This window comes from Natrix helvetica (assembly GCF_964273705.1).
Source record: "Natrix helvetica genome assembly, chromosome: Z".
NCBI lineage: Eukaryota > Metazoa > Chordata > Lepidosauria > Squamata > Natricidae > Natrix > Natrix helvetica.
Window position 1 is genome coordinate 51,813,991 of NC_138554.1, and position 24,494 is coordinate 51,838,484.

Sequence of the window (24,494 nt, forward strand, 5' to 3'; positions counted from 1 at the left end):
TATCAAATTTAGACACCACCCATCTCACTATCCAAGTGGCTTACAAATACAAACAATAAAACCAACTAAAAGTGACTTAATTAAAAGCAAAATTAAAATTGAGTAAAGAAAAACATAAAAACAGAGTTTAAAAAGTTAAGTTTAACATAGTTAAAAGGTGGAGGGAGCATCCCCAGGTCAGCAACCAAACCCTAATTAGCCTGTTATTCTTTAGTTCTTGCATCAATTGAGAGAGCCAAAGTCACCATGTTCTTCCAAAAGAGCTGGGGAGGGGGGGTCATTTCTGGGAGCAATATATTAAGTAATTAAATGTATATACTGTCCAGCTCACTATCAAGCAATTCTGGGTAGTTTACAATGTGATAAATATTAAAATTTAACTTAACAAAAATTAGCTAAGGTAGGAACCAGTACAGAATGGGGTAGAGATGAATCTTCTTCTTAACCCACTAGCATCTCCATCAGCAGAGCCAGGTCTTAAGGCCTTTTCAGAAGGCTAAGAGGTGGAGACAGATCTTACCTTGAGAGGAATGATGTTCTAGAGGGCAGGGACACCAGCAGAGAAAGCTTTCTTCTTAGAAGTTGACAATTGAAATTCTTCAATCAGCACTGCCCATACATACCTCCCCTGCCTACTGGGTGGGATGGATCAATGTAATTGGGACAACAGAGTTTCTCAAGTAATTTCGTCCCATGCCCTGAAGGGCTTTAAATTCAATCTTTTTAATTGGACCTGGAACAAAACTGACACTCAATGTAGCACATAAGGGTAAGATAAAGGTTCCCCTTGTACATATGTGCTAGTCATTCCCAACTCTAGGGGGCGGTGCTCATCTCCGTTTCAAAGCTGAAGAGCCAGCACTGTCTGAAGATGTCTTTGTGGTCATGTGACTGGCATGACTAAACGCCAAAGGTGCACAGAATGCTGTTACCGTCCCACCAAAAGTGGACCCTATTTTTCTACTTGCATTTTTACATGCTTTCAAACTGCTAGGTTGGCAGAGGCTGAGACACGTAATGGGAGCTCACTCCACTATGTGGCACTAGGGATTCAAACTGCCAAACTGCCGACCTTTCTGATCGACAAGCTCAGTGCCTTAGTCACTGAGCCACCGTGTCATTATAGGTACAACCTTCAGAATGTGCAAAATTGTTAGTGTGTCCATATTCTGCACTAGCTGCAGCTTCCAGATCAGTTCCATGTAGAATGCCTTGCAGTAGTCCATGTGGGAAATGACCAGGGTATGAATGACTGAGAGAAGGACCTTCTAGCTATGATTGTCACAATTTATATTATATGTGCTGGCTAATATGAAATCATTGTTTTTCTTCTATTATGGCTACTTTCTGCTACTGCTATCCTTGCTTAGCATAGTTCAGAGAGAGACGATGTACAAAACTTCTGAATTTGCAGAAAAACATTTTCTCTTCACTATCTACCCAAGCAATCTTTTTCTCTCACTTTGTGTTTCACAGGTCTACTAAGGCAAAAGCCCCATACTAAAGGAGAGACTAAGATGCTACTGACACAAGTGGATGCCTTTTATCTAATATAATTCAACCTCTCCAACAGGAAGAGGTTGGATTCTTAATACAATACAATAATACAATAGTAGAGTTGGAAGGGACCTTGGAGGTCTTCTAGTCCAACACCCTGCCTAGGCAGGAAGTGTGCTTAAAATGTGCATTCACCCTGGGAAGAAGAGAGAACGTGTCTAGGAATTTAAGGTTCATATAGCTCATTCAAACAACAAATGCTTATTCATTTTAGCTTTGACCATTACACAGACAATAGTATTTGTGAAAATAGATTATTTGGCTGCCCATGCCAAAATGGCGATGGGAGGCAATACCAGTGCATAGAAGCTTAAAGTAGCCAATGGGAGCTAGGCAAATCACAGGTGGCCATTGGTGCATTCCCAACCTCATTGTCAACAAAACAGCCTACATTCTCTCTCCAATAACAATTTTGTCAGGAGAAGAGAGAAATTGCTTTAAAGCTAAAATAGCAACATATTACTTTAAGCTGCCTTGAGTGTGAGGGAGAGGAATTGAAGGGAATGTCTTGAAAAAGCATTACATAAAAATGGTTCCTAAGCCTGAATTTTGTACTGCAACTGGGAACATGTGAGTATGAGCTCTCACAAACAAATATTCAAAGTGTGTTTTGAACTTCCCAGATTCGAGGTCCATTTTGTATACAACTTTTCCAGAAATAAATATATTGGGGGTCCAATTGTGCTCCTCTCAAATCTCTGAGTTTAAAAAGTTGCTTTGTGTGTCTTCTTGCAAAACTTCAGAAATGTCAAAGTGTTATTGGTTGTTCATAAAGGAAGCAGGTTTATTGCAATTGTTACAATAAAAAAAAATGTACTGTCCTATATTTGAGGTCGTTTTGACCCATGATTCCTTGGCACTTATCTCTATTTTTTGCTTCTTCCTTGTGGTTGGCTATTTTGTGTGGCTGCAGGGGCTGAAGTGGTCCTTCTTGTTATAGCAGTACATTAGAGAGATGTATTTTCTGCCTGGATGCAGATACTAAGAAATACAAATTTTGTGTTGATTTTTTTTTTTTTTGCTACAATGCAGAGAGCAATTTTTAAAAGGGACAGCTTTTTGACCAGAAAATCTACCTATCCAATGCAAGAATTTAGGTTTCTAAATTTAATTAAAATTAATTTTAATTTCATCATAGCTGAGCTTTTTAAAACAATGATTGCCCCTTTTTCAAGAAGACATTTGCTAAAATAAAACTGATATCAAGTGGTCATTTCCAAATTGTTGACTCAGGAAACAGAGACAAAAACCCAGCTTGAATAATAGAAAGATGCATATTCTATTCAGGAAATGTTCCTTTAAATACCTTGGAGCAAAACTTACAATAAATGTTTCTCAGAGCTCTTGTGGGTTAATATTTAACCCTATAGCATGTTTACGGTACCAGTAGTAGAGTATGACATTCCTCTTAAAAGTGATGGATCTTAATTGTAGCTTTAATTGCAATTCTATACAATTATTTTTGCCTTAATATAGTGTACCCATAACTCACTGTATCGCCAATCTTGAGTCCAACACAAGACTTAACTCCAGGAATGACTTCATTATTAAGGCAGGTGGCATTAAATGAGAGGGACAATTCCTCTGGGAGATTACGGACTTCTAGTTCAACCTTGGAACGGATTTTCTGAGGAAGGATATAAAGATAAAATCAGCCTCTATCCAGTTGCAGACCTCATCTAAAAACCCAACTAATCTTCCCAATTTAAATTTGACAGGCCCCAACTCTTTTTTTTAATAATCATGGTTCCAGTATCTCCTTCAATATACTTAAAGTAGTTAGTTGATGTAGATAAGTTGGTAAGAGTGGTTCAATTGAGCTTAAGTCAAGGGGTGGGGGATTTAATAGCATTTCATGGCAGAGGGAGCTAAGGGGAAAAGCAATTAAATATGGATGGGAGTTTCTAAAATAAGGCAGTAACAATTCCAGTGAGAAAAATATTGGGAGCAGTAGAAAAAGCCTGGTATGGTAAATAATAGAAAACAAGAGGGGCATCTAAGTAGCCCAGACCTGTAGACATGGACTTGGGGAGATTAAAGCTCAGCAGGATGTTGGCAAGGGAGGCTAAGAATAATAAAAAGAGCTTCTTCGATATACTCACAAGAAAATAATTAGTGCAACAGCTGCTCTGTAAAGATGGCAAAATGCTAACAAATAGCGAAGAAAAAGCAGAGCTACTCAGCTACTATTTTGGTTCAGTGAAAAACATCTTGGAATAGAAGTTGTTTACACACTGAAAGTGTGTCAGCAAATGTAACGTTGCTGAAACAAAAAAGGCAACTGCAGTTTAAGGCTGCATTAACAGAAGGAGTATTTCCAAATTACAGGAGGCAATAGCTTTCCCTTAATCTATGACAATTAGACTCTCAATTCAGTGTTCCATTCTGAATAGATGAAGAGGGATTAAGACCAGGGGAATGAATATGTGGCAAGGAAAGCCAAAGGACACGTGTACCATCTTTTAATGCAAATGACATGACACCTACTTGCAGTCAGAGAGAATAACACGACTGACACAATCACATTATTGTCTCCTTTGCTCAACGATGTCATGATGCATATGTTATCATTTTTTGCCCATTGTGGCTAACAGCAGAGCTGCCTTATGATTCAGACAAACTAGAATGGATGAAGTGAAAAGCACTAAGGGATTGTCAGGGGTCTAAGAACTAAGTCTCATGAAAAGAGATGGAAATAAATGGGGATGTATAACCAGGGGTGGACTGCTGGGGGTTTGCAGGGGTTCGGGAGAACCTGTAGCTAAGATTCTGTGCAGAGAACCCCCAAATCCCACTCTTGGCTGGCCCCGCCCCGCCCACCCCGCCATGCCCCTCCCAGGAGTTTCTACGTAGCCCATTTTGGATGCCGGTAAGTGCAGGATATGCATGGAGGTTCAGGTAGGTGAAAAATGGGCCTATTGGAAGTTTGGGAAAGCTGGAAACAGGCCTCTTTCAGGCCTCCAGTGGGCCTCTGGAGCCTGGGAAGCCCATTTTCACCCTCTCAGAGGCTTGAGGAAAACCTCCAGAATCAGGGGAGGGCAAAAATCCTCCCCCACCATGGTGCAGGAGGCTGACTAGGCCACACCCACCCAGCAACCGGGCAGAGAACCCCTTGCTAAAAAAATTTGAAGCCCACCCGTGTGTATAACCTTGAGACGAGATGGCTGAGGAGATATATGATAAAATTCTTCAAAGGCCTTAAAGGATTTCAATGAAGAACATTGAAAAGTCTGCTCAAAGCATAGAACAATGAATAATAGATTTATATTACCAGGGATGCAGATTATATCTGAATGTAAGGAAAATATTTATACCAATAAAAATAGTTCAGCATGGACCAATTATCCAAAGATGTGCTGGATTGCTCTTTGCTAGATATGTTGAAATAGATTGCTAGTTATCTGCTTAGGATGCTTTGAATTCCTGTACTAAGTAGGGACTGGATTTATTTACCTAAATGGCTCCTTTCAGTTCTATGTTCTTATGAAATCAAGGATCGGCTTGCTCAGCCATAAAGTTCCTAATGTAGATTTCTGTAAGTATCTATCAGCTGACCACCATAAATAGGAATTCTAACTATCAAAAGGAACTGTTCAGTGATTCAGTCAGCATAAAAGAAAACAAAAAAAAAAAAAAAACCAGTTTCATGTAGTGTTAAGGCATCAGCTAGAACTCGGGAAACTATGAGTTCTAGTCCTGTTATAGGCACAAAACCAACTGGGTGATCTTGTACCAATGACACACAAACACACACACTCTCTCTCAACCTAGGAAGAAGGCAATAGCAAACCACTTCTGAAATCTTGCCAAAAAAACCTGCATAGACATGCCAGGCCATTGTCAGTGGTCCCAATGGATTCAAAAGCACCCTCCAAAACAGGAGATGGATTTTCAATGCTAGTAGAAAAGATAGGAAATACAAAGGACAACTTTCCTATGATAGTTTTAATGTGAAACTGGGATTTTATGCTATCTGCATTTATGTATTTAGAATCAGATCTTCCTACCTAAACGTATATCCATCCTGCTGCCATACTCAAAAGAAGGCAGCGCCAGAAGTTTTAAATGGAAGAAAAACAGTCCAACAGGACTTCATTGTCCATATCAGATATTGGTAACATAACTTTATTTTAGCAAATAAATTTAAGAAAGCCACAATACAGGAACAGAATATGCATTGGCGGGGGAGGAGGGCAATGCAAAATAAAACCACTCAAGTGCAATGATTTATAAATTACTTTATCTAGCTTTTCTTTTAAAAAATGCCGGCATTCCAAATAAAATTACTAGAGTTCTTTAGAAATTAACTCCCCATTTGTATCTCCATTCATTCCCTAAATTAGAAGGCTTTGTGTTATATTTCTGGTACATGATAAATGTTAGTCAAGCAGTGATCGAAGTTACGTTCTTTCTCATGTATGTCACAATTACAACACTCATTAAATAAGCAGGGTTTCAATTATATAGTTATGCTCCGACCCCATAGGCATTTTTTACAACAACAACCCCCCCCCCCCCCGCCGTTTGCTATTTTAACATCTACAGAAGTTACCTTTTGCGTCTAGTGTCAGGCAAATCCTGACAATAACTCAGTGAAAATTTTAAACATTCCTATTCATGGACTCACCCCATAGGAATCCAAAATGAGCTGTAAAACATTGCTTGAATCCTTTGACAAGGTCCCTACAGTAGTGCCTGGAAGCAGCTCACTGTAGTTCTGAAAAGAAAACAGCAGATATTTCCCTTAAATGGACAAACACAAGCTAAGAAAATTGGGATACAGTTTTTCTATGTCAGACTGATTTTTTTGAAAAAGGGAGTTAAAAGGGAGCCAACACTACCCTCTTCCTATCCCTTGTATAGTCCTTTGATTTCTTTTTTCTAATAAAGAACAGCCAAAAAGGAAACAGCAACTCAACATCTAGACAAACATTTTTTTGCTTCGACTTTCCAGTCCCACGATATCCCATAATGTGGGATCAATGTTTCTTCTTACCTGGTAAAGACCAACTATGTTCTGAGTCACTGCAAAAATCAAGTTAATGTTTTTCTGTGAGAGTTTATCTGTCAACAGACCAAGGGATGGGTAATCCTTGGGAAGAAAAACCAAGAGAGTCAAATGAGTAATCTGCTTGCACATCATTGCATAGGAAAAAAAATAATAGCTTGGAATTGGTTGAATACAGAAATATGCCACTTACTAGTTATTTTATATAGTGTATTTTATGTACTATGTACCCTCTCCCTGAGTCCCTATGGGGAGAGGGGGCAGTCTATAAATTTAATAAACCTAAACCTAACCTAAACCTAAACCTAATTAAAATATTGGTATCTCAGCTTTCTTCCAAATCTTCAAGACATTTACAGTAAACCTAAAGTTTAGGTTTAACTTTAGCCAAATGTACCATCTGCTATAATGGAACATTTTTTGTAGCTATATTAATTCCAATCCCGTGGCTATGAAATGAAATACCCTCACCAGTGTGGTAGAAGCTTCATAATAGTTATTGCTGTTCATATGACATTTCCCATCATTGGGTATTACAATTCCAGCCAGTCTCCCATCTAAAGCAATGTGTGTCTTGGCATCTGTAGTGAAGACCAACAAGTGGGAAGCATCAGGTCTCCAGCCAATTTTGTCCTGTAAGAAATAACCTCCATGATATCTTCAAAACAAAAACAAAACCTCATAAAGAAGTCCTCAAAGATATTCACAACACCAATCCTAGGAAATTAGTTAATTCTTTAAGACTGAAATATAAATGGTGGAAAAGAAGTGGTGTATGGGGCTGACTAATGCCTTTTTTGAAAAAAAGGATCATTATTAGGTTCAATAGTAAAAATCAGTACGGATCATATAATAAAACAAAATGTAAAAAGTTACAATGCAAAATAGCAACATAGATACATATTACTAGTACTACTTTATAAAACCCTAGTAAGACCACATCTGGAATGCTGCAACCAATGTTGGTCACCATGCTACCAAAAAGATGTTGAGACCTTGGAAAAAGTACTGAGAGGAGCAACTAAGATGATCAAAGGCCTGCAGACTAAAACATATGAAGAACGGCTGCAGGATTTGGGTTTGGCTAGTCTAAAAGCACCAGAGGGCAGGACAAGAAACAATAGTTGGAAACTAACCAAAGAGAGAAGCAACCTGGAATTAAGGAGACACTTCCTAACAGTGAGGACAATTAACCAGTGGAACAGCTTGCCTTCAGAAATAGTGGGCACTCCATCACTGGGGTTTTTTAAGAAGAAACTAGACAGCCACTTATCTCAAATAGTAAAAGTTCTCCTGCTTGAGCAGGAGCCTGGACTAGAAGACCTCGAAGGTTTCGTTTCTGGTTCTGGTTCTGGTTCTGGTTCTGTTCTGGTTCTGTCCTGTTTCTGTTCTGTTCTATTCCTATTCCTTTTCTACATAAATAGTGGGAGAAAAGAAGAAGAAGAGACTCATCCAACAGGTCACCCACTCCCATATTTGAGAGAGGAAAAAAATCTCCAAGTATTTAAAGGCAGGAAGGCTAAATGACTCTTGGGGTTGGGGATGCTCTTTCTAGCCCTTCAGTGACTATATATGACAACCTAAGTATGATTGACTTCTGAAAACATAGAATTGATCAAAATCTAGGAGACAAAATGTCTCTCATCTCCAAAGGGGAATCCAACCCATTCATCTTTGCCCACTTAATTGGCACCAGAGAAATGATTCTTGAAGAAACTCTGAATTCCCCCATAATAGAGATTGCTTCTTACATCACAGACAACTGCTTGGATGATGGCATCAAATCCTCCTTCAGGTGCATCTCGATTCTTAGATACGTTTTGTTTCTTCACCTCCTCATTGAAACGCTTGACCTCATCTGTGAGAGCTAGGACATGCTTGTAACCAAACATTGGTAGGCAGTGATCATTTGGTGGTTTCAAGCTAAAATATATTAAGTATATTAAGCTTAGAAAAGGGAACAAGAAACTGAAAACCCAAAGAAATCCACAGAATTTAGCACAGCCATTGACCTCACATTACACACCCTCCCAGTTAAACAACCCAATCAATTTCTTATGAGCTCAATTAAAGGGTCCTTAACCCAGCTCTTCCCCTCTCTCACAGTAGTTCCCAAAAACGCATGGTAGTGCCCTCATTAGACACATTAGTTGTTTATTCCCATGAGAGTCAAAAATAAGTTGAAATAGCTAAGAACCCAGCTACTACTTACTCCTAGAGTTATTTTGCTTATATAACACCACTACTTGGTGAGCCAATGTTGTTCCAGGTATAACTAAAAGGGCTGGTTGACATCTTTACAGCCCTTCAATGTTTGAGACTGGATTACTTGAAGGATCATCTCATCCTTGTTGTTTCTGTCTGTCTGATCCAGTCTGGCAGGATGGGCATGCTTTGGATGCCATTGGCTAAGGAATGTTGGTTGATGGGGTCCAGAAGATGTCCCTTTCTGTTATAGTGCCCACCTTATGAAACCTTCTCTGACTGGAGACAAGAAATATTTCATTCTGTCTGCACATATTTAAGATAAAGAGGGAATAGGAATACACATTTAGCAATCTTTAGAACTACAGATCATAAATTTTAGATTTAGAGATAGAGGATCAGAAGTGTTTTAGATACTTCTAGGTTACAACATCCTTCATCTCTGATTTTTGGCCAAGTTGGCCGAAGGTGAAGGGAGCTAACTTCAGTTGCAGTTGGGGAATTTGGGCTTGTTTAACAATGATAGAAACATCAGTGTTTCTTCTGACTAAAAAACTTACTCATAGCATGGGTTTTCGATGGCCTCTGGAGGAGAAATGTACATGTAAGGGGACAGGGGTTTGTCCACAAAAGCTCCAAAGCCAATCCTCAGGTTGCTGGTCACTTTGCGCATTTCCATGGCAAGACTGGTACCTAAGTTCTGGATATTACGGAGGTCATCCTTCATGGAGTTAGACAAATCCATTAGATAGTAGATGTCCACGGGATAATCTTCCACCTGGCGCACTTGTATTGAGAAAGTTTGGGGATCATCTGAAATAGCAAAATTGGATAAGGAGTGAAGGACTAAAGATGAGGGATGTTTTTCCGAAGATTTCAATCTACCCTATTCTTTCCAAATGCTTGATTTACCCAGTTACATTGTTACAGACTCATGCTATCATAAACTAAAGAGCTATCAGCCTGACCTCACTACCAGGAAAGATTCTGGAAAAGATAATCAAGCAACGAATTAGCGAACACCTAGAAGTAAACAAAGTAATAGCCAAAAGCCAACATGGGTTTGTCAAAAACAGATCATGCCAGACTAATCTTATTGCATTCTTTGACAAAGTGACAAAATTAGTGGACCAGAGGAATGCCGTCAATATAGTTTACTTGGACTTCAGTAAGGCATTTGATAAGGTAGACCATAACCTACTACTAGATAAAGTAGAAGAATGTGGGTTAGACAGCATCACCACCAGATGGATTCGTAACTGGCTGACCAACCGCACTCAATGTGTAGTCCTCAATGGAACTGCATCTACATGGAGGGAGTATGCAGGGGAGTACCCCAAGGCTCTGTTTTAGGCCCAGTACTCTTCAACATCTTCATTGATGATTTGGATGAGGGGATAAATGGGGAACTCATCAAATTTGCAGATGACATCAAGTTGGTAGGAATAGCCAACATTCCAGAAGATAGGCTTAAGATATAGAAGGATCTTGACAAACTTGAATATTGGGCACTATCTAATAAAATGAAATTCAATGGTGAAAAGAGTAAGGTTCTACATTTAGGCAAAAAAAAAAAATGAAATGCACAGGTACAGTATAGGTGGTATCTTGCTCAATAGTAGTAACTGTGAGAGGGATCTTGGAGTCGTAGTGGACAACCATTTAAATATGAGCCAGCAGTGTGCAGCAGCTGTCAAAAAAGCCAACACAGTTCTAGACTACATAAACAAAGGGATAGAATCAAGATCACGTGAAGTGTTAATACCACTTTATAATGCCTTGGTAAGGCCACACTTGGAATACTGCATTCAGTTTTGGTCGCCACAGTGTAGAAAAGATGTGGAGACTCTAGAAAGAGTGCAGAGAAGAGCAACAAAGATGATTAGGGGACTGGAGACTAAAACATATGAAGAACGGTTGCAGAAACTGGGTATGTCTAGTTTAATGAAAAGAAGGACTAGGGGAGACATGATAGCAGTGTTCCAATATCTCAGGGGTTGCCACAAAGAAGAGGGAGTCAAACTATTCTCCAAGGCACTTGAGGGTAGAACAAGAAGCAATGGGTGGAAACTAATTAAGGAGAGAAGCAACTTAGAACTGAGGAGAAACTTCCTGACAGAACAATTAATCAGTGGAACAGCTTGCCTCCAGAAGTTGTGAATGCCCCAACACTGGAAGTTTTTAAGAAGATGTTGGATAGCCATTTGTCTGGAACGGTATAGGGTTTGGGCAGGGGTTGGCCTAGAAGACCTCCAAGGTCCCTTCCAGCTCTGCTATTGTATTGAATTGTATTGTAACCCAATATACACCATTCTTTTCCCCCTGATTGATATTTCTGGACATATGAGATTAATATTCCAAATAATAGCAAAGCAATGTGATGATTAAGCACAAGCACATCTGTAGACATCTCTTTTGGTCACTGCTAGATGCTGCTATCTTTACTTTTTAATAAAAATCAATAAGTGATAAGTTAATATGAAACAGTACACATTCACATTATTATTATCTTATTACAGCCATCCACTCTAGATGATCTTAGGCAGCTTACAATATTCAAATATATAATTACAAATAAAATATATATAACAAGAAAAGGCAGCAATATTTATTTCCAAGAATGGTTCTAAACACCAGATAGGCCTTATATTCATGAAAAATAAAAATAATGGGTGGCGGCTGCCAAATGCTTTGCCAGGAAATATGCCCACATTCTTAATAACAACGACGACGACAACAACAAGCTTGTTTAAACCTGCGTTTTTATCCCAAAATCTAAAGGGTAGTAGGCCTTTGTAGTAAATGAAATTTGAAAGATTGGATATACCCAAAATGGTGACCATTTTGTGAACTGTAGCTGCTGTTTGTCCTCAAATTCTTAGTATGCCCACAAGATCTCAAAATTTGACTACCATTGCCGGAAGGTAATACAGTATGTCCATTCTGAATAGGTAGCTAATAGTCAAGTCAACGTGGCTCTGAAGCTATCATAGGCTAGCTCTAAAACTATCAAGCTATCATCATATTGTCTCAGATTATTGGACCATGTTTGCAGCATTACCAGTCCAAGTGAAGCAGTCCTTCAAACTCTTATGTAGATGTTTTCTTCTATATTTCTTACTGTTTCTCTATAAATGGGTGGGAATGAACCCAAAGCTTTCTGTGGGTAAATCAAGTAGTGTATCTGGTTTTACCTGGACGCAGGTGGAGTTCAATCTTCTGTGGAGTCATTTGAGTGATGGCACTTCCTGATCCTTTGGCACTGAGAGGTCTAGCCTCCAGTATGGAGGTCTCGCTGCGTGGATACTCTATAAAATCTTGTGTGCAGCCACTCTGGTGTAGATTTTCTATTAAGTCACAGCGAGAGAAAGCTTTTGGCATATTCTGTTGGAGGAAGAACAGAAAGAACAATAAGTTTTTGGAACTGGGAAGTTCTCAAACTCCAATCTAATTATGTTGTTGCTAAAATTAAATTAAATTAAACCTGTCAGCTTCTAGGTCCAATTCAAAGTGTTGAATTTAAAGCCTCTTTATAGCATGGGTCCAGGATATTTGAGGAACCATCTTCTCCCAATGAGATCGGTCTGCCCCATTCATTCTGGCAGAAGAGGTCCACTGGAAGTGAGAGCTGCCCCTTTTCTTCTGGCCTTCAGGAAAAGCCTTGGCTATACCACCTGCCATGGAACACTAAAGGAGTAGCTCTTGACTGGAAGTAGTTGATGCAGTAACAATAAAGACATCACCACTGCTCCATTCCAAACTCATGATTTTTTAGATTGCTCTTAATTGCTGAGAGCTGCTTTGAACTGTGAGTAAGGAGCACAGAGACACACTGAATGAATGAATGAATGAATGAATGAATGAATGAATGAATGAATGAATGAATCAAATAAACAAACAAACCTAAAGAGGGGCAAGATTTAACTTCAACAAGAAATTATAGACCAATATCACTATTGAATGGTGAATTATAAATTGTTTATAATGTCTTAAGCAAACAGATTGTAAATAATTCTGAAGAATGTATTAATAAAGATCAATGTGTATATCAACTCTGAAGTTGGTTGAACTGAGACCATTTTTTATTTTCCTGCTTCAGTGCTGACACATACTAGAGCTGAGGCAGCGGTGAGCTTCAAATTTTTAAAATTTGTTTATTTTGATTTTTGAAGTTTTAAATGGAAATATAAGTGTCAGGGTTCCAAGTAACACCCCCAACGAAAGAAAACTCTGAGGCTTGAAGTTCCTCAAAATTCCATTTTATTACAGATGCCATATTGGCACATCTGGGAAAACCCGAATCTGAAAGTTCCAGGGTTTCCTCACCGAAAAGAAAGTCAAAGATCCATCCCCTGCACTCACAACTCCATCACATGGTCCAATCAATTCACTGTCCCAACTGGAGACAATCCCCTGCAATGTTCCCTCTAAGCTGCGTGGCTGCGCAGCCGTGCACTTCACAAGAAAACGCAGTGGTTTCCAACTGCTGTGCAGGCGGGACAAGAGGAGCAACATCAAAGAAATGGTGGAATGAAAGGAAGAAGGGAAAAGGAGGGACAGAAGGAAAGGGAAAGGAAGTGCAAAAGGGAAAACAAGTTTTATTTCGGTTAAACCATGAAATAGAAGCATTAAATGTGTCCCACTGCCAGTTGCCCGAAGCAAGTTGTCTGGTTCCCGCCTTGTAAGGCTGGGCGTCCCACCTACCCCTACCCGCCCTTTCCCCACCCTCCCCGGCGCCTCCCTCTGGGCCAACGGCTGAGCGCTTATTAAGGCGCCGCCAAGCGCGGGATGCCCACTGCCTCCGATCAAGCACCCCGCTCTCCTCTGCTTGGGAAACTGTGCGGCTCTGGATGCACCGCTTGCCTTCTGCCCTCAGGAGGCTCCGGAGTTGGGAAGGGAAGTGGCCGCCACCTCCTGCCCACTTCCCTGGCGTGATCTGCCCATTCTCCAGCTCCCTCCTTGCCCTGAAGAACCAACCGCGCCTTCTTCGCTTCAGGTGATTGTCCTGGAGATCTTGTCTCAATGGATTCAATCGAAATAGAGCCCCCACCCTACGGAGATCAACAGGGCTGCTGCTGGGAACCTCTGTCAGTTGCTTCAATGGTTTTATTCTCCTCGTTATTTGTCCATCCGTCCATCTCTCATCTTTATTAAGTACCTATGATCGATTGATTGATCGGTCTGTCTGTCTGTCTTCTGTCTGTCTGTCTGTCTGTCTGTCTGTCTATCTATCTATCTCATCTCTATTAACTATGTTGGTTGGTCTGTCTGTGTCTCATCTATCTTTCATCTATTGATATCCTTCCCTCTAAAAGTCCAGTTCATCCATTGTCCTACCCCAATTCTGAAATTTCTCCCCCCTACGGAGGTATGGACTTTTGGTTGACTTTCTACTGGGGACTTTTTAACTTACTCGCCCCCCCCCCCCAAAATAGAGGCACCTGCCTTATAATGAACTTTATGAACCCTAGTTACCCAGGCTGATTATGACAAGCATCTAGCTTAACATGTGTTCCTCCAGAAATATAAAATAAAAGTGGAATTTGAACCAAGCAGTCCACATATAGCAAATTATAATAGATACCATCTGTTTAATCAAGGTGGAGAATAGTTATATTAGTAATGTAGACATTTATAATTTTGTAGTTAGGTTTATATCAGAGAGATAAATTAGATGCGATAGAGCTACAGATAAGATCTACAGATAGATCTAAATGAGCACAGAAATAAGTAATATAACAACACCTTTGCTTAATTGGCATCCAGGATGTGGACAGAACTGATGTCAAAATGTAAAGCTAATGATAAGACTGGAATAAACATTGTTACAAAAAAAATTCAGGTGCTCAGGCATGAAAATGTGCCACTCAAACACTACTTTTCTGCACGCACACACACACACAAAAATAGAGGGAACATTGACCCCTATCACTCTGATTCAGGTGCAGGCTGAATGCCCTTGTCTCCCAGTGAAAGCAATGTTGTTATGGCTAATCCTCCACCACTCCTTGTAATCCCCCTCCCATTTTCCCAGGCACTAATGTGGCAGACCTGAAGCTCCAACAGAAAAGATGGCTTTCAGGGCTGACAATAAGGCACAATGAAAGCACATAAGAAAATGGATATAAAAAAACCTTGAAAACCTTTACAGAAGATTTAATGCTGGTTTTGGAAAATACCTTAAAGGGATTGAATTATTAATGAGAAAATTAAAATAATTTCCTGCATTAGCTGGTTTTAAACAGAAGATGGTAACAAAAATATGAAGTTGTAAGATCTAGCAGAACTGATGAACGAAACAGATTTTAAGACTGAGAAAATGTAAAATATTTGGGTATTAATTTGACAAATATAAATTATATGTTGTTCCAAAATATGTTAAAATATGAAATGAAAATTTAAAAGTTATATTAAGAAAGGAAAAATTAAATTGTCATTATTGGGAAGAATTTCTATGATTAAAAACTTCTACCTAGTGATCCTCCAGTGGTGCCGCTGGCCTTGGAGGACGCTCCCTCGGGAACGCCAGCCCCATGTTTGAGTAACAAGCTGCTGGGATAGCATAAATCAGCTGTCCGGCGGTTTGAAAAAAAACCTTCGGGAAAAGAGGGGGAGGTGAGCTATCTGGCATAGGGTAGAGGCCCCAAGCGGCCCCAGAAGCAATTCTGTGGCGTGAAGGGTGTGAACTCCCCAGGAAGCCCGACAATCTCCTCATCTTGGGACTCTTCTGCCTTTGCAGAAACAAAAGGTAGCATCCACCCCTGCTGTTTCAACATTTATTCTATATCTGAACAAGACGCAGGTCTAGCAAACCAGAAGGTCAATATATCACAAGTACAAGCCTTAACTCTGTAGATTACATCTCCTTCTGTAAACTTAAAGGGAATGTTTTTTTAAAAATGGCACCGGAATAATAAAGGGTGTGTTGAAAATGAAAGTGAAGCGGAAAGCTGATTAGCATTTGTTAAGTGCTTGTTAGTGCTGCTGGAAGACTTGAGAGAATAGGTGGATTTTCTGGACTGAATAAATTGGTTGTTTAAAAGCTTGATTTGAATACTTTGAAATGGCTTCGAAGCAGGCAAAATTCAAAAAGTGTTTCAAAAAGTGCTGGTAGTTCGCCAGCACAGTCACAAAAGTTGCAGTCCTTACTACCCCTGGTGGAAACACAATCATAAACCCTGACACTGGAGGGTCTACAAAATAATTTACAAAATGCATTAAAAGAACAGGCAGCTGTCTTGGAGGGGAAAATTGCAAGTGCCTTTAAAGATGTCTCTGATGAAATATCTGGAATTAAGGATTTAATCCAAACACGTAACTAAGAGATAAGGGAGGATATAGTTGAGGCACTTAAAGGATTATTTGGTTACGTAACATCTCTCGATGAGAAGGTGGAAGAAATTAATGAGTCTAATACAAAGCTGGACAATAAACTTATGGAGGCACAAAGTAAAATTGATAAGTCGGAGGCAGAGTTTACAATGATACAATATAGAACAATGGAATTTGCCCTGAGGATAAGGGGTTTGAAAGAACATAGCCAAGAAAATTTAAGAGAGATTTTTGCAGATGCTTTTGCTCAATTAACTGGGGAAATCAAAGGCCTGGCAAATTGACAAAATTTACCGCGTTAATTCATGGATTGCCAGACAAAGACAACTGCCAAGAGATATTGTAATCTATTTCGTCACCAGGAAAATTAGGAATGAAATATTGCAAGCAACCTATAAAAACAAACTACAAGTGGCAGGTCAAGATGTGATAGTATTGAAGGAAATCCGCCCCCCCCCCCAAATGTTGAGATCTAGAAAGGATTATGCATTTCTAGTGGATGAACTTAGAAAGCGCCAGATTCAATACAGATAGGAGACCCCAGCTGGATTGGTGGTGAACTACCTGGGAGAAAGACACCGTCTCAACTCTGTCTGGAAGGCAAAAGATTTTTATAGCATAGTATTAAAAGCAGGATGCCCCCCATCTCCAGTCCCAAAGAAAGAAAAGAGACAGAGGACCCCAGGCAGCAAGATAATCAGGCACAAACTGGGGTTGTGAGTTTATTGCAGGAAACAGAAGAAATTATGGAACAGAGACAAACCTGTGCGGGTACTAAATGTAAAGAACAAGAATTAAAGTCTCAACAAGCCCAGATGATAGTCCAAGATAATATAAACATGAGCACAGAAGCAGTGGGAGGAGCTAGACTGAAGGTGAAATCCCAGCAAGATTTCCAGGCAGCTCTTAGAAAGCTTCAGTGTGCTGAAAATGACAATTAAATTTCTAATCTGGAACGTCAATGGCTTAAACTCACCACAAAAAAGGAAAAAAATATTTCACTATTTGAAACAATTTTAAAATGATGTAATTTGCTTACAAGAAACACACATTAGAACACAGGATCAGAAATACTTTATGAACGCAAGACTGGGATCGCATTTCATAGCATCTGCTCCGGAGAAGAAAAACGGTATAGTCATATATTTAAGAAAAGACTTAAAGGCTGAATTAATTGAAGCAGATCCTCAAGGTAGATATATTGCAATTGAACTATTAATAGAAGGAAAGAAAATACTCTTAACAGGAGTATATGCTCCCAATCAACAACAAGAAAATTTTTACAAGTTGTTTCACACTAAATTAATACAATGGGGTTACAGATCCTGCATTTTACTGGGTGATTGGAATGGAGTACTGGATCCCGTTCAAGACAAGAAGAGGCTTTTGCAAAATACTCAAACATGAACAAGATTACCTAAATCCTTTTTTGATATGATGGATGACTTTGAACTGAGAGATATCTGGAGAGAACGGAATGTTAAAGAATGGGATTTCACTTTCTTTTCTGATAGGCACCAATCCTTTTCTAGAATTGATTTTATACTAATTACAAATGACTTTTTTTCCAGGGTGAAGAAGACTATGATATGCCCGAGAACTTTTTTTTAAATTGTTCAAATTTTTTATTAGTTTTAAAATTATTACAAGGAAAAGGGGTTATGGGGTTATAAAACATTTTGACAGCTACATTGTGCGGAGGGGAGAAGCCCTCCAGGTCTTGCAACTTTTACAAACGAAGATAGAAAAATATCAACATTTACATAAGTATTAGCAGTTTTAAGTTTAACACAAAATCACCAGTATGTTTCAATCATTTGTTTTTTATCACTTCCATAAAAGTACATTGTAACAACAATTGCAATAGTGTTCCAAAACACTTTTGTGATCTGAGTCTTCTAGTTGTTGCATCCTCCCTCCCGTCCACCGGCTGAGCCTCAGCCCCTCCCTCCTTTGTTTCTTGTGTAACATCCCCCATTTCACCGAAGAGAGCACTGTGTTTTTTAGTGAAAGCCTCTGCTTCCACTACTGTGTTGATTCTAATTCTGCTGCCCTCCCAAAAAATCAACATGCCTTCTGGGGATATCCCCGAGAACTTTAACAGATCACAACCCAGTTTGGATGGAACTTGAATATGGAGACCGACCCAGGAGGTCTTGGAGATTAAATGAAAATCTATTTAGATATGAGAAAAATGTTACGGAATGTAAAAAACTATTGAAAGAATATTTTGCTTTTAATGTGTATAAGGGGATATCTATGGAAATGGTTTGGGACGCAAGTAAAGCATACATGAGAGGTGTTTTAATAAATTTGAATAATGTTTATAGGCGCAGTCAAAGGGAGAAACAAAGGGAATTAGAGGAAGAGATTTTAAAAAAAGAGCAGGAGTTAATGTCTAAACCAGATGATAAGAAGACAAAAGAGGTAATTACTTTATTGCGAGGGCAGTTTAATATGTTAATGTCAGACCAGATAGCCACTAATCTTCTATATCAGTGATGGCGAACCTATGGCACGTGTGCCACAGGTGGCACGCAGATCTATTTGTCAGAGCACGCGAGGTGCTGCCCTGTCAGCTGTCCAGCGCGCATGCGCGCGCTGGCCAGCTGAGTTCACATTTTTAAAAGCCATTTTTCGCCCTCTTCAGGCTCCAGAGGCTTTATAGGAGCCTGGGTAGGGCGAAAAGAGCTTCCCCGCCCCCCGCCCCCCCAGAGGCCCTCCGGAGGCTTCAGGGACTGTCCGGAAGCTTCCCTGAAGCCTTCAGAACGCTTAAAACAACCCTCCGGTTTGCTCGGAGGGTGGTTTTAAGCGTTCCGAAGGCTTCAGGGACCGTCCGGAGGCTTCCCTGATGTCTTCAGAGCGCTTAAAACGACCCTCCGAGCAAACCGGAAGTCACTTCCGGTTTGCTCAGAGGGTTGTTTTAAGCGTTCCGAAGGCTTCAGGGACCGTCTGGACGGTCCCTGAAGCCTCCGGAGGGCCTCCAGGCGGGCGGGGGAGGCTCTTTTCACTCTCCCCAGGCTCCTATAAAACCTCTGGAGCCTGGGGAGGGCGAAAAAAGCATGTAAAATGGGGGGGTTGCGTGTTGTGCGTGCATGCGCACTTGGGGGGCCATGCATTGCATTATGGGTGCAGCTCACCCACACACGACCCCCCTGCGCTCCCCCCCTTGTGGCACGCGAGCCAAAAAAGATTCGCCATCGCTGTTCTATATGCTAGACATAACACTTTTTGCAATGCCAATAAACCAGGTAGATGGTTAGCATATATGTTACGGAAAAAACAAACATCTCGTAATATAGAGAAAGTAGAATACAAAGGGAAAGAAGTTTTTCAACAGGATATGATTAAAAAGACTTTTTTAGAATTTTACACCAGACTGTATGCTGGTGACAAAATACAAGGGTCAGACATAGACCGATATTTGGAGAAAGAGCAAATTCCTATACTTACAGATGAGCAAAGGGGAAGATTGAATCAACTTGTAACTACAGAGGAAATCTTCCTGGCAATTAAGCAGTTAAAAATATGCAAAGCTCCTGGCACAGATGGCTTGACAGCAGTTTATTATAAAAAGTTACAACTAGAAATGATGGAACCTCTTAGGGAACTATTTAATGAAATCCAAATGGAAGGCAGGGTCTCACCATCCTGGAAAACAGCTTTTATTTCATTGATTCCAAAAGAAGATCAGGATCCTACCCAGCCAAAAAACTACAGGCCTGTTTCATTACTTAATACAGATTATAAATTTTTTGCTAAAATATTGGTAAACAGGTTAATGCCAATTGTGCAACAAACGATTCACAATGATCAGTCTGGTTTTATACAGGGGAGACAAATGAAAAGTAATGTAAGACAAATTATCAATATAATGGAATATTTGGGAAAGTATAACCAGGTCCCAGCAGTTCTTTTATTCTTAGATGCGGAGAAAGCATTCGATCAAGTCAATTGGCAATTTTTAATAAAAGTATTACAAAAAATGCAGTTGGGAGAGCATTTCATGCAATATATCAAAGCAATATACCAGAAACAGACAGCACAAATTATAGTTAATGGAGGTTTAACAGAATCTTTTAAAATTGAAAAAGGAACAAGACAGGGGTGCCCCTTGTCTCCATTATTGTTTATTTTAACCCTGGAATTGTTATTGAACAGAATATGTGGGTCTGACGAATTACAATGAATTAAGATTAGGCACTATGAATACAGAGTAAGAGCATTTGTGGATGACTTGGTTATAACTTTAACCCAGCTGGGGGAATCAGTTATAGGTTTAATGAATATAATCAATCAATATGGTCAAGTATCTGGGTTCAAAGTAAATCTAGGGAAGACAAAGATGATAGCTAAAAATATGACTACGAACCAAAAAAAAAAGAATTAGAAAGAGTAACAGGATGTGAGATAGTAAAAAAGGTTAAATATTTAGGAATTTATATTACAACCTCAAATGGGAAATTATATAAGTACAATTATGAACCATTGTGGCATAAAATACAGATAGAAATGAATAAGTGGAAAAAACTACAATTGTCTTTGTTGGGAAGGATAGCAGCAGTTAAAATGAATGTTTTGCCAAGTTTCTATTCTTCTTTCAAATGATACCAATACTTAAAAAAGACGCAAATTTGGAAGAGTGGCAGAAAGGTATTAACAACTTTGTTTGGGCAGGAAAGAAACCGAGAATAAAACTTAAAATAATGCAAGATATACGTGAAAGAGGAGGCTTAAAAATGCCCAACTTAAAATTATACTATGAAGCAGCAGTTTTAACAACAATTAGCGACTGGATTAACCTAACAGAGGATAGAATATTGAATATTGAAGGTTATGATCTGGTATATGGCTGCCATGCTTATCTAATATATGACAAGAAGGCCGACAAGATTTTTAAAAATCATATTTTGCTTTACTGCGTGTCTGGAAATAATATCAATATAGGTTAAATGACAAGATACCTATGTGGGGGGTGCCCAGACACGCTATAGAGAACATAAGTATAGAACAAAAACAAGATGTAACTACATATGCAGAACTTCTTAGTATGGATAGAGGTGTACCACAGTTAAAATCTTTGAATGCATTAAGAGACAAAAGGGTAATTCAAACCTGGTTTCAGTATGGTCAGTTACAGGCTAGCAGTGACGTGCGGTGAGGTTTATGGCTGGTGAGGCTGGTGACGTCATCAGGAAGGCGGAGAATGGGACCACGTGTGCTGGAGGCTGAGACTGCCTCAGCCTCCAGCACACGTGATCCCATTCCCCGCCTTCCTGAGCGCGCTCCGCCGGCTCGTGCTCCGCGATCCCCAACAGCAGCTGCTTTTCAGTGCTTTTCTGTGCGTCTGGCGTTTAGGACATCCGGCTATGTACCTAAATGTCAGACGCACATAAAGCACTGAAAAGCATTTCGCCTCCAAGCCACTTCATCTTGATGACGTCACCAACATCGCCGCTGGGCGCGGCCAGACGGAGGTAACCAGAGTGGCGCCGAGAGGTCCGGGCGGATGAAAGAGCGAGCGAGCGAGCGAGCGATGGAGGATCAGGCAGCCTGATCCTTGGTCGCTTGTCCACCGGACTGCCTCAGCGCCACTCTGGCTACTTCTGTCCATCCGCGCATGGCAGCTGCGGCAACGTCATCAAGCCCCTGCCACTTCTGGACGTCTATTGCAGTCGCGAGGAGCGCGCAAAGTACAGCGGAGGCAGGAAGGTTATTGGCGCTTCCGAGAACCATCCTGCCTCCGCCTGTTGCCCAGCTGGCACCGCCCCGTGCACGCTCCTCCTCCTCCCTCCTCTTCCTCTTATATATATGAAACTCCCTTGTGGATATTATTATTATATATTATTATTTCATGATGAGAGGTGAGGCTCTGCCTCCCCTGCCTCCCCTGACCGCACATCCCTGCAGGCTAGATGGAAAAAAGATCAGAAATCTGGTATTATCCAAAATGAGGATAATTTGATAAAACAAATTAGGGACCAGGGTCAAATGCATGTAAAAATGTTGTATAATGTATTGATAGAAATAGACTCAGAAACAGAATTAGTTAAAGATTGTATGATAAAATGGGCACAAAATTTTGAAGAACCAATAATGATGGAAACATGGGAAGAGATTTGGGTAAGAAATGTAAAATTTACACAAGCTCAGAACTTGAGAGAGAATTTTTACAAGATGCTGTACAGATTGGCATTTAGATCCAAAAAGGCTAGGCTGTATGTATCCGAATCTACAATCTAAATATTGGAGATGTGATTGTGTTAGTGCCACGTATTACCATATTTGGTGGACTTGTAAAAAAGTTAAAGCATTTTGGATAAAAATATGGTGGGTTATTCAAAACATTTTGAAAAAGAGGATAAAGTTCACGCCCCAGTTGTTTCTGTTAGGTATAGTTTCAGTTTGTACTGTTATAGAGACTAATTTGATTTTGAACCTAACGACAGCAGCAAGATTGTTGGTGGTGCAATATTGGAAGAAGGAAGAGTTGCCCACTATCCAAGAATGGACGTTAAAAGTAGTAAACTTAGCAGAGATGGCCAAAATCTCAGCATATCTGAAGGACCATTCAGATGAGAAGTACAAGCTGGACTGGAGAAGATGGATTGACTATATTCAAAACAAATACCGGACTAAAAAATTTCAGTTAGCTTATGAATGAAGGCATAAGGAATGCTACAATTTATTCAAAGCTAGTTTAATAAAGGGGGAGTTAAAGCACAAGAATAGTAACATGTTATAATTATTTAGCTTATGTTAGCGTATGGTTGTTAAATGTTTATATCCTGTATTTTGCTCTGGGAGGTTGGGGGGAGGGAGGGAGGGAAGAGGGGGGATGGTGGAAGAGGGAAGGGTAAGGGGGGGTAATAATTGTAAAACTTATTAAAAATGTTAAGAATGAAAAAAAAAACCAGGTGATGTGCCATTTAGCTATTGAACATAACAAGCGTTAGGGTTTAAGGGGGCTGAAATCGAAATAACCAATCAATATTATCTGTTAGGCATGCATTATTAGGGGAAGGGCAAAGGGTTGAAAGCGACCATCCCTTACCTATAAAAACTGCTGCTTTAAGATTTTAATCTTAAAAAAAAAAAACTTCTACCTAGAATGTTATTTTTGTTTTAGACAATATTTGTTTTGACGCTTATTGTACCATTTAAATAATGGCAGAAAGAAAAAAAATAGAAATGTAAAAAGAGTGATTTAGATTTAAGGTGTTACAACATGCTAATGAAACGGGAAATTTAGCGATATCTGATTTGTTGTTTAATCTATACGAGAGATTGGGTGATGCTGAAAAATAGAAGATTATTGGAGTTAGAAAGAGACAATTTGGTGTTTGAATGACAGAATTATTTGTATTACGCTAAAGTTAATGTAGTTTCTAAATATCACTTTGTTAGACATGCCATATTGAGAAAATGGAATAGATATAAATCCAAAAAGTGGTTTCATTACAGGAACCATATTATAGAAGATAAATGAAAATTAAATATAAATGGTTATTTTATGATAACATATTAATATTTTCATAAGGAGATATCAAATAAAATCAGGAAAAGATATGACCATAAGAAGAATATACATGTGAATACTTTTCTTAGGTACTATTATTAGAAAGATTTAAAGAAGATAAGAAGAACTTTTGGTTTTGAATATTGTAACAATGAATTTGAAACCGAATTGTCTATAAATGATGAATATGTTATTGCTAAGTGAATGCTGTTCTAATTTTCAAAGGATCATTTTCTGTACTAGACATTCAGCCCCAATAATTTACACTGGGATGAAAAGGCAACCAACTTAATTTCAACCTTAATTAAGAGAATTTCTTTAATTAAGGAGAACATTTGGAATAGAAATTGAGAGAGAGAGACTTGAGAGAGAGAGACTTGAGAATACTTGTAACATAATAATTATATTCATTTGTGCATCTAATGTGGTTCTAAAACACCTTCTCACACCTGATATGGAGCACATATCATTTATAGACAATTCGGTTATTCAGCCAGTTCTGACAGGTTCTGGAGAACCGATAGCATACATTTTGAGTAATTCAGAGAACCGATGAATAGGCTGGCCCTGCCCTTGCTGCCTCCCAGCCTCCTATCTGATCTTCTTTTGTTGTCCTGAAGAGGAGAATGGAGCTGGAAAGCAGGTTAGTGGGGTAGGGAGGGAATGGGGATTTTGCAGCATCCTTCCCCTGCCATGACCACAAAGCCATGCCCACAAAGCCATCCCCACAGAACCAGTAGTAAAAATCCCACACTGGCACAGTGGTTCATGTGGTTAGGCTGCTGGGTTGGAGATTAGCAAGTCCACATTTGAGGCCCAAGTGCTGTTCCTTTGCAGAGAGAACTCCTGTCACTAGTTTCGGCTCCTTGACAA

General features: G+C 39.6%; 1 protein-coding gene across 2 annotated transcripts in view; it reads right to left on the reverse strand.

The window, feature by feature from the left end:
* The window catches only part of ITGB3 (integrin subunit beta 3), a 78,723-nt gene that overhangs the window by 23,147 nt on the left and 31,082 nt on the right, over positions 1–24,494 (reverse strand). For both annotated transcript variants that reach the window (XR_014176785.1, XM_081970832.1), the window contains exons 3-9: positions 11,965–12,154; positions 9,331–9,583; positions 8,317–8,488; positions 7,037–7,198; positions 6,554–6,649; positions 6,185–6,274; positions 3,050–3,184 (exon numbers count right to left, since the gene is read on the reverse strand). Coding sequence is in view for 1 of the 2 variants with exons in the window: in XM_081970832.1 (XP_081826958.1) it covers positions 3,050–3,184; positions 6,185–6,274; positions 6,554–6,649; positions 7,037–7,198; positions 8,317–8,488; positions 9,331–9,583; positions 11,965–12,154 (1,098 nt within the window). In the remaining variant the exon portion in view is untranslated. The remainder of the gene's footprint in view (positions 1–3,049; positions 3,185–6,184; positions 6,275–6,553; positions 6,650–7,036; positions 7,199–8,316; positions 8,489–9,330; positions 9,584–11,964; positions 12,155–24,494) is intronic.